This window comes from Drosophila suzukii, chromosome X, assembly GCF_043229965.1.
Source record: "Drosophila suzukii chromosome X, CBGP_Dsuzu_IsoJpt1.0, whole genome shotgun sequence".
Classification (NCBI taxonomy): Eukaryota; Metazoa; Arthropoda; class Insecta; order Diptera; family Drosophilidae; genus Drosophila; species Drosophila suzukii.
Window position 1 is genome coordinate 8,846,996 of NC_092084.1, and position 14,405 is coordinate 8,861,400.

A 14,405-nucleotide genomic window follows, 5' to 3' on the forward strand; every position below is an offset into this window, starting at 1 on the left:
AACAGCTGGTCCCAAACGATCTCCATGATACCTTTAAGAAGTGCATGTACTAACAGTCTAATCATTATGTAATTTCAATAGAACCAATTAAAAACACAACGATATCGAGGTTCACACACAAATGTTTTATTGCGGCAAACCCGAAGGGATTTTTTCCATGGGTTCACACCTTGTTGTTAGCTTATAAAAACACGCCCACCTCGAGGACGTGAGATATATAATAAAAACGAATGTAAACCTAGTGTTTCTGCTGTGTGGACCTGCTACTGGCGTTTCTTTACTCGGCATCGTCGTCCTCGTCGTCGTTGGAGCTGATTCTGAAGTAGCGCAGCTCGTACGAGTCCTTCTCGTTGGCCACCACACGGATCCAGTCACGCAGGCTGTTCTTCTTCAGGTACTTCTTGGTCAAGTACTTGAGGTAGGCCTTGGAGAAGTGCACATCGGAGCTGACATGGAGCTTCAGCTTGGAGCGCTCGAAGGTGACGTTGTTGCCCAGGTTGTTCACCTTGCCGTTGACCTTAAGGCGGGCCTTCACGTACTTCTCCTGTGGGCGGAAAGGAACAGGGATTCTCGGGTTAGTTCTGCTTGGATCTGGACCGCACCTTCAAGGCAGCAGCCGGTTAGGCTTAGCTGGAGTTAATGTCTCTGTCTTTGTTAAGGCCAAGAGTCGAGTGTGTAGAACAGAAGGCCCAAATAAAGAAGAGTGACCAATTTTTTGATGTGCCACTGAGTACACTGCCATCAGAGCGACGCAAGAAGCTCACTCTCTGACGGCAAATCGGCGTGGCCTGTAATTTGTACGTTTATCCAGGTGATAAATGAGCAAGGATGGGGATTGGAGCCACCAGGTGGGAGGTACTAAACGCAAGCCAAGTGACTTGTTAGATTCTTCCAAAGTTGAAGGAATAGTTATGTACCCAACCTGGTGGTTCCATTCCCCATTTGTGAATGCAGCTTAAGATGGTAGTTACCTGATCCTGTGGCGGGGGCGACGCTTCAAGGGATTCTGCGCCCTGCTATCAAGCGCGTTTAGCGCATTCGGTTTGCCCACTAGCGGGTACTCTATTGGTTGCTTTCTCAAGACAAGATTGATTTACACAGAAGAAGCACCTAATGCTAACTGCTACTAGTTGGGAAAACCTGCAGTGCCACGAAAGAGCGGACACCGTGAGCAGGGCGCACTATGAATTTTGGCCTGAGGCGCCACGGCTGTGGACGCACTCAACCCAGGGCCCACCACGTGGCGGTACACATAGCACGGCTTGACGCTGTTCACAGACGGTTGCACCACTGGCCAGTGCCAGGTCACTGGCGGTCAGTGGCTACCCCGTTGTGCAGTGCCCAGAGCCCCTTGACAACTAGCGCGATTGGGAGGCGCTGCGGAGGAACACGTGTGCCCCTTTGAGGGGGGCAGCGAAAGATTCGATTCAATACGGTTTCGGAACGGACATGATGGTAAGGCTACATAGTCTACAGTTAGTACTGTTCCAGGAGTTGTTAACCGCCGGCGGCACGGGTAAAGTCCGCTGGCAGTTTATCGCCAAATGGAGACTTCACTGTAACCACAACTTTTTATCCAGAGCCCCTGGTTAACTTGGAGGGCAATGAAAAGCTTGGTGCGGTAAAACTGATACTGATTTGCAGGTTATGTTCAGGTCATTGCTTTCAGGCATTTGGAGGGAACTTTTGCCCTTTTAGGTTATCAAGACGTGTCTCTAGTGATCTTAAATGTGGAACAAAGCTGTGCAAAAGTATGCAAGGTTCTAGTAAGGTACCAAAACATATATCTTTATGTTTCCATAGAAGATACAGAATGACAACTAAATTATAGATATAGAGACTCTCAAAACCCATGGAATGCCTTGAAAGCAGAGACCAATCATAGCCAGATTTTGATACTGAGCGGGGTGAGTTCTAGGTTCCTCTGGGGACTCCAGCTACTTACGAAATCGGCCACATCCATGATGCTGTCCTCAGCAATGTTGGTGCAGTCGATGGTGAAGCGCAGCGACACCTTCTTCTTCTTCTGTCCCTTGCCACGGAGCACGTTCTTCTTGACCACCTTGCTGGGAGCAGGGGCGGCAGTCTTGGCCTTGGGCTTAGGAGCGGGCTTGGCCACGGCGGGAGCAGCAGCAGCTGCGGCCGGAGCGGCAGCAGCAGCCGGAGCAGCGGCGGCAGCCTTAGCGGGAGCAGCCTTCTTGGCCGGAGGAGCGGCAGCCGGGGTGGAGGCGGCCTTCTTGGCTGGGGCAGCCTTGCCGGCGGCCGGAGCAGCAGCGGCAGCCTTGGCGTCCTTCTTGGGAGCGGCGGCGGCGGGAGCCTTCTTGCCGGCATCCTTGGCAGCGGGCTTGGCGGCTGCGGGCTTGGCTGCCGCGGGCTTGGCAGCAGCGGCGGCTGCCTTCACATCCTTGGCGGCCTCGGGCGCCTTCTTCACGTTCTTGGCAGCGGCGGCGGCGGGCTTGGCGGCCTCAGCCTTGGGCTTCTCCACCTTGCCCTTGGCGGCGGCAGCGGGAGCAGCCTTCTTCTCGGCCGGCTTGGCAGCGGCGGCCTTGGTATCACCCTTGTTGGTCTTGGCCTGAAGGAGCACCGAAAAAAAAGAGAAAAAAATAGTTCACACACACATTCGTTGGGTTGGATGGGCTAGGTTATTTCACTGCTGGCCACCGCCTTTCGGAGATCACCATGTTGCACAACTTGCAGCACCCTTTGGAGCACCAGGCTATGGCCAGTCGCGAATATCTTCCCGAATCTCGGAGCACTTACGGTTGGAGCCATCTTGTCAGTCGAAAACCACGAGGAAAAAGAACAGAAAGCGGAAGCGTTGGCAAGAAGAAGAGAAGGCCGGAGTTGCCAGACCGCTGCACTGCGAAAATGCCAAAAATTTACTCAGCACAAACGCAGGGCCGGTGCTTAAACTCTGATGTAGCCGCGACTCAAACCATTCGTGTAATTTTTGTGCACATTTTTAATTAAAACTCATTTATCTATTTATATTTAGCCAGCAATCATTAAAATTAAGCTCCAACAAGAGGAATATACCAATTCCTGAAAAAACAATAGCCCAACAATTAATTTTTTTATTACAAGTAATTGTAATTCGGCAGCCAAAACTCTGATTTTGTAGGTTGGAAAAATGAGATTCAGAATTTCGTAAAAAATATTTTTTTTTGCTGTTTTTTCAATTGTAGTTTATCCAAATCCAGACGTACAGTCAAAAGAGTGACAGTTTTGAGCAGCTAACACCCATAGCTAACAATCCCAATCATTTTAAAGGAAATTTATTTTTTGACCCATTTTTTCATTTTTTTTAAGGGGTTGCATCATTTTTTTTTGGGATTCAGATTTTGGTCAAAAATACCCATTTTTTAACGTTTTTCGACCGTAGTTTAGCCAAGTCAAGACGTACAGTCAAAAGACCGACATTTTTGAGCAGCAAACATCCTAAGCTAACAATCCAAATCATTTTTAAGGAAATTTATTTTTTGACCCATTTTTTCATTTTTTGTAAGGGGTTGCATCATCTTTTTTTGGGATTCAGATTTTGGTGAAAAATACCCATTTTTTAACGGTTTTTCGATCGTAGTTTAGCCAAATTAAGGCGTACAGCCAAAAGACCTACAGTTTTGAGCAGCTAACATCCATAGCTAACAATCCCAATCATTTTAAAGGAAATTTATTTTTTTACCCATTTCTTCATTTTTTTTAAGGGGTCGCATCATCTTTTTTTGGGATTCAGATTTTGGTCAAAAATACCCATTTTTTAACGGTTTTTCGATCGTAGTTTAGCCAAATCAAGACGTACAGCCAAAAGAGCGACAGTTTTGAGCAGCTAACATCCTAAGGTAACAAATCCAATAATTTTAAAGGAAATTTATTTTTTGACCCATTTTTTCATTTTTTGTAAGGGGTTGCATCATCTTTTTTTGGGATTCAGATTTTGGTCAAAAATACCCATTTTTTAACGGTTTTTCTATCGTAGTTTATCCAAATCAAGACGTACAACAAAAAGGCCGACAGTTTTGAGCAGCTAGCATCCTAAGCTAACAATCCCAATCATTTTTAAGGAAATTTATTTTTTGACACATTTTTTCATTTTTTTTATCATCTTTTTTTGGGATTTAGATATTGGTCAAAAATACCCATTTTTTAACGGTTTTTTGATTGTAGTTTAGCCAAGTCAAGACGTACAGTCAAAAGACCGACATTTTTGAGCAGCTAACATCCTAAGCTAACAATCCCAATCATTTTTAAGGAAATTTATTTTTTGACCCATTTTTTCATTTTTTGTAAGGGGTTGCATCATCTTTTTTTGGGATTCAGATATTGGTCAAAAATACCAATTTTTTAACGGTTTTTTGACCGTAGTTTATCCAAATCAAGGCGTACAGCCAAAAGACCGATATTTTTGAGCAGCTAACATCCTAAGCTAACAATCCCAATCACTTTAAAGGAAATTTATTTTTTGACCCATTTTTTCATTATTTGTAAGGGGTTGCATCATCTTTTTTTGGGATTCAGATTTTGGTCAAAAATACCAATTTTTTAACGGTTTTTTGACCGTAGTTTATCCAAATCAAGGCGTACAGCCAAAAGACCGATATTTTTGAGCAGCTAACATCCTAAGCTAACAATCCCAATCACTTTAAAGGAAATTTATTTTTTGACCCATTTTCTCATTTTTTGTTGCATTATCTTTTTTTGGGATTCAGATTTTTAACGGTTTTTCGATCGTAGTTTAGCCAAATCAAGGCGTACAGCCAAAAGACCGACAGTTTTGAGCAGCTTACAGCTTGGATAAATACATTTTTTACTCATTACAGAAGAAAGATTAAGCATTTAATAAAGCTGTATTAAATTTTCCGCTGAGCAACAGTCTGAAAGAATAAATTTTGTAATGTCCGTCAAATTAGCGTCGGTGACTTAGCGGCGCTGGCGGAACGGTGGAATCTGGAACATGGGGCCAATTTTTATTTTTTGTTTTTCTCGGCTTTTTGGGGCCGAATCGAAAAATATTAAATGCAGAATTGTTTAGAATAAAAATATCTATCGATCTAGATACTTTGCAAACATATCCGACTTCTAGAAATTTATTAAAAATCTATTTAAAAAATCGGGTCCCCACAATTTCGTCTATTGCTCCCCTCACAGAGGTTGTACCAATATGCACGGTAAACCTGGTTATTGGGCGTTAATTCAAGTCTCTTGTCAGAAAGTATCATTGAGCTAAAGCCGTCAGTTTTTGAGAAAAAAGCTTAACAGTGAAGGCACCTCGGATTTTCCCCATACAAAAAAGGGGGGCAAATAGTAAATTGCACAGGGCTCCACTCTCAGACGTTGTACCAACATGCACGGTATATTGGCAGATTGGGGATCGCCTAAAGCAAGTTCAGTGCAAAAATCATAACGATAAAGCCGTCAGTTTTTGAGAAAATCGCTTTACAGTGGGGGAAGATAAATAATTAAAAGAAGTGGTGCCAGATTAAAATTTGAACCAGTAAGTTCCAAGACATGAACCACTATGTAAAAAATGTATTCAGGACACTAACCATATGGCAAAAAATTATGTTTCGACGCTATCTCTATTTTTAATTAATTTGACTTTCACAGACGTTGTACCAACATGCACGGTACCTCGTTGGAAAGGAAATTCATTTTACTAATTAAAAAATGTGGTTCGGCGAACGAAAAGCCGTCAGTTTTTGAGAAAAACGCATAGTGCGTTGTGGGCATCTCATTTGTAACAAAACTGTTCACCCTGTTCTAAGCTCCCAAGACACTAACCATATGGGAAAAAAATAATGTTTCGACGCTATCTCTATTTTCAATTAATTTGACTTTCACAGACGTTGTACCAACATGCACGGTACCACGTTGGAAAGGAAATTCATTTTACTAATTAACAAATGTGGTTCGGCAAACGAAAAGCCGTCAGTTTTTGAGAAAAAAGCATAGTGCGTGGTTTGCATCTCATTTGTAACAAAATTGTTCACCCTGTTCTAAGCTCCCAAGACACTAACCATATGGGAAAAAAATAATGTTTCGACGCTATCTCTATTTTCAATTAATTTGACTTTCACAGACGTTGTACCAACATGCACGGTACCTCGTTGGAAAGGAAATTCATTTTGCTAACTAACAAATGTGGTTCGGCGAACGAAAAGCCGTCAGTTTTTGAGAAAAAAGCATAATGCGTGGCTTGCATCTATTGTTCACCCTGTTCTAACCTCCCAAGACACTAACCATATGGGAAAAAAATAATGTTTCGACGCTATCTCTATTTTTAATTAATTTGATTTTCACAGACGTTGTACCAACATGCACGGTACCTCGTTGGAAAGGAAATTCATTTTGCTAACTAACAAATGCGGTTCGGCGAACGAAAAGCCGTCAGTTTTTGAGAAAAAAGCATAATGCGTGGTTTGCATCTCATTTGTAACAAAATTGTTCACCCTGTTCTAAGCTTCCAAGACACTAACCATATGGGAAAAAAATAATGTTTCGACGCTATCTCTATTTTTAATTAATTTGACTTTCACAGACGTTGTACCAACATGCACGGTACCTCGTTGGAAAGGAAATTCATTTTACTAATTAACAAATGCGGTTCGGCGAACGAAAAGCCGTCAGTTTTTGAGAAAAAGGCATAGTGCGTTGTGGGCATCTCATTTGTTCCAAAATTGTAACTAAGAACACATGAACCTTATATCGATACCCTATATCGATACTTCGATAAAGGCAAGCTGAAAGTGTGGCATCACTCCCGATTCGCGGGAACTTTTATTTACCAAGAAAATGTCGAGGGTGCTGCTGGTGAAGTGCGTAAGTAATTTATATGTAATAATTTAAACGAACTGTTAATAATTTTTTCTTCCCATTTACAGAACGTAGACAAGTTCATCGTTGGAGATGGCGAGGGAGGGGCTCCCCCCCCCCCAAACGCAAACAACGAAAGCGCCGCAAGACTGCAAATCAGGAGGCGGCAAATCAGGAGGCGGCTAGCCGGGAGGCGGCTAGCGAGGAGGCGGCTAGCCTGGAGGCGGCTATCCAGGAGGCGGCTAGCCAGGAGGCGGCCGTCGATAAGGCTGATCTACAAATTTCCGAATAAATAAATATGTACATATGAAGAAATAAAAACATCTAAAGTAAATGCGTCGAATTTTTATTTTTATACCCGTTACTCGTAGAGTAAAAGGGTATACTAGATTCGTCGAAAAGTATGTAACAGGCAGAAGGAAGCGTTTTCGGCCCCATAAAGTATATATAATCTTGATCAGGATCACTCGCCAAGTCGATCTAGCCATGTCCGTCCGGATGAACGCTGAAATCTTGGAAACTATAAGATCTAGGCTATTGGGATTTGGCATGCAGATTCCTGAGCTTCTTACACAGCGCAAGTTTGTTTCAGCAGCGTTTATTAAAAGTAAGGAAAATATCGAGTTTTTTTAATTTTATTTTTTGTAGGGTATGACAAATTCGTGTATTTTGTACAAATTCTGAGTTCCTTAAACGGGGTCAGCTACACAATGCTGTTTCCCACCGATTTTCATTACAATTGTTTTTTTATAAAATACACTAAGGAAAATATCGAGTTTTTTTAATTTTATTTTTTGTAGGGTATGACAAATTCGTGTATTTTGTACAAATTCTGAGTTCCTTAAACGGGGTCAGCTACACAATGCTGTTTCCCACCGATTTTCATTACAATTGTTTTTTTATAAAATACACTAAGGAAAATATCGAGTTTTTTTAATTTTATTTTTTGTAGGGTATGACAAATTCGTGTATTTTGTACAAATTCTGAGTTCCTTAAACGGGGTCAGCTACACAATGCTGTTTCCCACCGATTTTCATTACAATTGTTTTTTTATAAAATACTTTAATAAAATAAAAAAAAGTCCAATAAAAACGGACTTGTGTTAAAGAATATTTTTAATGAATTAAAGACATGCCTGATCAATTTGATATAGTTCTAGTTTACTAGAAATTCACATTTTAAAAGTTTCAGTAAAATATATTAATTATTTCTTCTCCAGCCCTCGTGCATTTGAAGGAGCTGCCCTTGCGCTCTGGCAACGCCTTGGCGCCATAATATATAAAAACGAAATTATGTTTAATAATATTTTCAACGAAATAAAGACATGCCTTCGATTATACTCGCTCACCTGATCAATTTGATGTATTATTTATTAAAATCAGGTCAGTAGTTTATTAGAAATTCCCATTTTAAGAGTTTTAGTAAAATATATTAATTATTTCTTCTCCAGCCCTCGTGCATTTGAAGGAGCTGCCCTTGCGCTCTGGCAACGTCTTGGCGCCATAATACATAAAAACGAAATTATGTTTAATAATATTTTCAACGAAATAAAGACATACCTTCGATTATACTCGCACACCTGATCAATTTGATGTATTATTTATTAAAATCGGGTCAGTAGTTTTTTAGAAATTCCCATTTTAAGAGTTTTAGTAAAATATATTAATTATTTCTTCTCCAGGCCTCGTGCATTCGTTTTTATCGAAGTATCGATATAGGGTATCGATATAAGGTTAATGTGTTCCTAGCTAAAATTTTGGTAAGAATGAGATGCCCACAACGCACTATGCGTTTTTCTCAAAAACTGACGGCTTTTCGTTTGCCGAACCACATTTGTTAATTAGTAAAATGAATTTCCTTTTCAACGAGGTACCGTGCATGTTGGTACAACGTCTGTGAAAGTCAAATTAATTGAAAATAGAGATAGCGTCGAAACATTATTTTTTTCCCATATGGTTAGTGTCTTGGGAGCTTAGAACAGGGTGAACAATTTTGTTACAAATGAGATGCAAACCACGCATTATGCTTTTTTCTCAAAAACTGACGGCTTTTCGTTCGCCGAACCACATTTTTTAATTAGTAAAATGAATTTCCTTTCCAACGAGGTACCGTGCATGTTGGTACAACGTCTGTGAAAATCAAATTAATTAAAAATAGAGATAGCGTCGAAACATTATTTTTTTCCCATATGGTTAGTGTCTTGGGAGGTTAGAACAGGGTGAACAATAGATGCAAGCCACGCATTATGTTTTTTTCTCAAAAACTGACGGCTTTTCGTTCGCCGAACCGCATTTGTTAGTTAGCAAAATGAATTTCCTTTCCAACGAGGTACCGTGCATGTTGGTACAACGTCTGTGAAAGTCAAAATTATTACAAATAGAGATAGCGTCGAAACAAAATTTTTTGCCATATGGTTAGTGTCCTGAATACATTTCTTACATAGTGGTTCATGTCTTGGAACTTACTGGTTCAAATTTTAGCCTGGCGCCACTTCTTTTAATTATTTATCTTCCCCCACTGTAAAGCGATTTTCTCAAAAACTGACGGCTTTATCGTTATGATTTTTGCACTGAACTTGCTTTGGGCGATCCCCAATCTGCCAATATACCGTGCATATTGGTACAACGTCTGAGAGTGGAGCCCTGTGCAATTTACTATTTGCCCCACTTTTTTGTATGGGGAAAATCCGAGGTGCCTTCACTGTTAAGCTTTTTTCTCAAAAACTGACGGCTTTAGCTCAATGATACTTTCTGACAAGAGACTTGAATTAACGCCCAATAACCAGGTTTACCGTGCATATTGGTACAACCTCTGTGAGGGGAGCAATAGACGAAATTGTGGGGACCCGATTTTTTAAATAGATTTTTAATAAATTTCTAGAAGTCGGATATGTTTGCAAAGTATCTAGATCGATAGATATTTTTATTCTAAACAATTCTGCATTTAATATTTTTCGATTCGGCCCCAAAAAGCCGAGAAAAACAAAAAATAAAAATTGGCCCCATGTTCCAGATTCCACCGTTCCGCCAGCGCCGCTAAGTCACCGACGCTAATTTGACGGACATAATTTTGTACTGTTTTCGCTAAAGACGAACGTTCACCCAAAGTTTTTCAGCTCGGGGTGGCAACGCCAAATACATTTTTAGTATTTTTTCGTCAGTCCTTGTACCGACGATTGGCAGAACAGCGCGAAAAAAGCTACAAATAGCTAGATGTTAACATATGGTAGCTTATCGATTATTAATAATGGACAAATAACTTTTTATTTATATTCATGTTATTACTTTAATAAACTAAATATAATTTATTCTCTAACCAAATTACTTTTTCTTCAAGTGCCTATATAATACGCTATAAAAGAAGAGAACATAAATGTTGAAATCTATGTGTAAAACTGTGGTAACATCAATAGTTTTATATATTTTAATACTTAATAAGACTAATAGAATAAATTTAATAAAACACAACTTTTTTTAGATTTCAAAAAGCGCGCCTTAAATGATTTTTAGTGCGACCAGTGGCGCTCCCGTTGCGCTGCACTTCAAACGAACCGGTCACTCTGGCAAATAAAAAAAAACAAGACGTCGTCATTTGCGTTGGAATTCCAACAAAATAGTTAAGTTTCCTTTTGTTTAACACCTCTCGAACAGCCAACGAGTTAGCCAGTGACGATTGCCTGGATTTCGGAGCGAGTCAGCCAGCATAAACGTGAGTAATACCCGCTGTCCCCGCCCCCGAAATTCGCGACTGGTGTTTTTGTCAATGCCGCTGTGTGTGGAGCATTAGTCATGCCCACAAATTCGATTTTGCTCGCGAACTGCGTCACCGAAGGACCCTGAAACCGGAATCGGAGTTACCACCGCCCCTAGGATTAAGATTGAGTAACCGTCATCTTCGATTTTCCACAACAGCCGGTGGGTAGAGGAAGCAGAAGCCAGGCTTTCGGACGCCCTAAATCCCCATGGGGAGGGGCCAATAAAGTCCGAAACATAGCCGATAACCAATATGATCCATATCTACAAAGTCTGGGAAGTTGGGTTCCCACCTAAGCTGTAAAATCTGATACATTGTTTATATACCTATGATGTACATACATAGACAAAGTTGGGATCCCATCCAGTAATGTTGTGCACAAATCAATAGGGGTACCATAACTTATAGAACCCATTTTATAATTGTCACATATTTTAAGAACAGATATAATAAAACTGTACTATGAATTTAAGCGGCTAGATTGTATAAGCTCTGCATCATATCTTTCCTATCCTTAATCCTTTATTCAGTGCAGTTTTTATAACTTAATGTAAACAGTATTCTTTTATAAGAACGATTATATTGTAATCCACTTCTAGTTAGACTAGATATTGCTTGCAGTAAGAAATAATATATTAAAATATAATAGATATGATGTTGATGTATTTTAAACATTAGGCTTTTCAAAATAGGTATTATATGTTTAAAAAATTTAACAACTTATAGATAACCACAATCTCCTTTTATAATGCATCCCAAAAACTAGTAAAACAATAAAAAAATGCAACCAAGAAGAAACTTCTTAAAATACTCCGTTTGCCAACCCTTTTTCTGTCAGTTAATAGTGATATCATCGGTGACGAAAAAATTAATTTGGTAACTCATTCATTTTGCAGCACTATGGCAGCCGGAACCACACTACAGAAGGCCATCGATCTGGTGACCAAGGCCACCGAGGAGGATCGAAACAAAAACTACGCGGAGGCATTGCGTCTCTATGAACACGGAGTGGAGTACTTCCTGCACACCATCAAATGTAAGAGAACCTTTAATGCATTTAATGAAATAACTAATAGCACTACTAAAACATCTTCCATCTTACTTTGTTATCAACTAATTTCTAACTAAATTGTTCCTTCAAAAAATCCATAATATCTATTTTCTTCCCAAAAAGATGAGGCGCAGGGCGAGAAGGCCAAGGACTCGATACGAGCCAAGTGCTTGCAGTATTTGGACCGGGCCGAGAAGCTGAAGGAGTACCTGAAGAAGGGCAAGAAGAAACCGATCAAGGAGGGCGGCGAGTCCAGCGCCAAGGATGACAAGGATAAGAAGAGCGACAGCGACGACGAGGACGGCGACGATCCCGAGAAGAAGAAGCTGCAGAGCAAGCTGGAGGACGCCATTGTCATAGAGAAGCCACAGGTTCAGTGGTCCGATGTCGCCGGCCTAGATGCCGCCAAGGAGGCACTGAAGGAAGCCGTTATCCTGCCGATTAAATTCCCGCAGCTGTTCACCGGCAAGCGTATTCCGTGGAAGGGCATCCTCCTCTTCGGACCGCCCGGTACCGGTAAATCCTATCTGGCCAAGGCCGTCGCCACGGAAGCCAATCGGTCCACATTCTTCTCGGTATCCAGTTCCGATCTGATGTCCAAGTGGCTGGGCGAGTCCGAGAAGCTGGTCAAGAATCTCTTTGAGCTGGCCCGCCAGCACAAGCCTTCGATCATCTTCATCGACGAGATCGATTCGATGTGCTCGGCGAGATCGGACAACGAGAACGACAGCGTCCGGCGCATCAAGACCGAGTTCCTGGTGCAGATGCAGGGCGTTGGCAATGACACCGATGGCATCCTCGTTCTTGGGGCCACCAACATACCCTGGGTCCTCGACTCGGCCATCCGGCGACGATTCGAGAAGCGCATCTACATTCCGCTGCCGGAGGCGCACGCTCGCCTCGTTATGTTTAAGATCCATTTGGGCAACACCACGCACGTGCTCACGGAGCAGGATCTCAAGGAGTTGGCCGGCAAAACCGAGGGGTATATAACGCGCCAAAATCATTGGTTGGGTTTGATCTGTGTGGCCATTATACAAAATACTTGATAAGATTTAGGTTTAGCTATCTATCTGTTGCTATCCATTGTGGCCACACAAATCAACCCCCTTTGTATACTGTTCATAATTAGAATTGTAAACTAATTGATTGATTTTCCCTTTTGCAGCTACTCTGGCGCGGATATATCGATCGTGGTGCGCGATGCCCTGATGGAACCTGTGCGCAAGGTGCAGACTGCCACGCATTTCAAGAAGGTGTCCGGCCCAAGTCCCAACAACCCCGAAGAGATTGTCAACGATTTGCTGGTTCCGTGCTCGCCGGGCGACCAGGGCGCCGTCGAGATGAACTGGATGGATGTGCCCAGCGACAAGCTCTTCGAACCACCCGTTACAATGGTACGGATTCTAAGTTTACTAACCTTTTTACCCCGTACTGATGTTATTTCTTTATTTAATTCACCCAGCGCGACATGCTGAAGTCCTTGTCACGCACGAAACCGACTGTCAACGAAGACGATCTGAAGAAGCTGCGTAAATTCACAGAGGACTTTGGCCAGGAGGGCTAGACACGATCCCCGCCAGACACCGTCAGCACCACCAGCTAATTCTAATTGTTGCCTATTGCATAAATTCAAACACGTTTTACTTCTGGCTCTCCTTAAACCTTTTTTTTATTTTATATATATAGTAATGTGTATTCATACGAAATATGGTTAAATTGTAATTCAAATTCGTCGTGCGATTGCTACAGAGACAAGGGAGATGCAGTGAGCGAGGAGAGAGAAGAGGGTGGGATTGTTGTAATCACAAAGTCAATGTATTTTTGTACTCTTAATGTTAAGCGATAGAAGAAACCCAAAATCCAATCTGAAAACAAAACCGAATGCCGCGCTTGCGCAATATTTGCCACCTGACCAGATCGCATCAGGATGAGGAGGAGAGGAAGGAGCAAGTCGGAGGAGCAGGAGAAGTTTTAGCGCAGCCGAGCAAACCTATTTAAAATGTAACGTACCAGAAATAAACACGAAAATTGTATACCTACCAAACTGACATCCCGAGAATGCCAATTGCCAGTGAGGCGATGCGGGGAATCCCCTCCGCCGCAAATGACCCCATTTGAATGTAAGCCACCAGGTGGGTGGTGGGAAGCAGACAATCGGCTCTGTGGTGAAACCGAAAGAGTAGGAGCATTTTGGCCTAAACTGGCGCAAAAGAATGCGCGACGTTTGCCGCCTGCCCTACATGCTGGGCGATAAGATCTTTGTGCGCTGCGAACGGCCCACCAGCATAAGTTCGTTTCTGGCCGATCGGCCAGATATTATGTTGTGATCGCCGTCTGTGCACCGTGGAATTGCCAGGAGTTCTTACCATTAATATTTTTTCTTAAATGTAAACTCATCTTATATTTTATAAAATTTTTATTTTTCATTGTATCTGTATTTTTCTTAAAATAATATATTATGTATTGTAAAGATCCATTTTTATTTTAGGTTAAAATAGCTTTAATTATTTTGGCTCCATTTAAGTCAATAAAATAAATGCTGTAAAATATCCATCATGGAGTGGTATATTTCTTCTTGAGAGTGGGTTCTTGATTTATTTTAAATCTTTTGAAGGTGTTACAATTTTGTTATTAAATTTACTGTATTATAATGGAAATTCGGTTCCACAGTGCGACTCTTGGGGCTGCCGAGCAGTGATTGTGGGGGCTTGTGCTCGGGTTTAGTGGGTTCGGGTTTTCGGGCTCGACTTCGGATCGTAAGCTTGGTTTGGGCCGGGCTTTGAGCTA

The 14,405-nt window shown here is 41.7% G+C and overlaps 2 protein-coding genes across 2 annotated transcripts; one reads left to right on the forward strand and one right to left on the reverse strand.

Moving 5' to 3' along the window:
- Positions 1-104: 104 nt before the first annotated feature.
- On the reverse strand, positions 105-2,779 carry RpL22 (Ribosomal protein L22). Its single transcript, XM_036820276.3, has 3 exons — positions 2,761-2,779; positions 1,946-2,572; positions 105-544 (listed from the first exon to the last, which is right to left on the reverse strand). Exons 1-3 carry the CDS (start codon positions 2,770-2,772, stop codon positions 278-280), a joined length of 906 nt encoding a protein of 301 aa, XP_036676171.2. The 5' UTR covers positions 2,773-2,779; the 3' UTR covers positions 105-277.
- Positions 2,780-10,356: 7,577 nt separating this feature from the next.
- Positions 10,357-14,172, forward strand: Vps4 (vacuolar protein sorting 4). The gene is made up of 5 exons (XM_017083286.4): positions 10,357-10,519; positions 11,461-11,600; positions 11,739-12,600; positions 12,784-13,012; positions 13,081-14,172. Exons 2-5 carry the CDS (start codon positions 11,465-11,467, stop codon positions 13,180-13,182), a joined length of 1,329 nt encoding a protein of 442 aa, XP_016938775.1. The 5' UTR covers positions 10,357-10,519; positions 11,461-11,464; the 3' UTR covers positions 13,183-14,172.
- Positions 14,173-14,405: the final 233 nt, after the last annotated feature.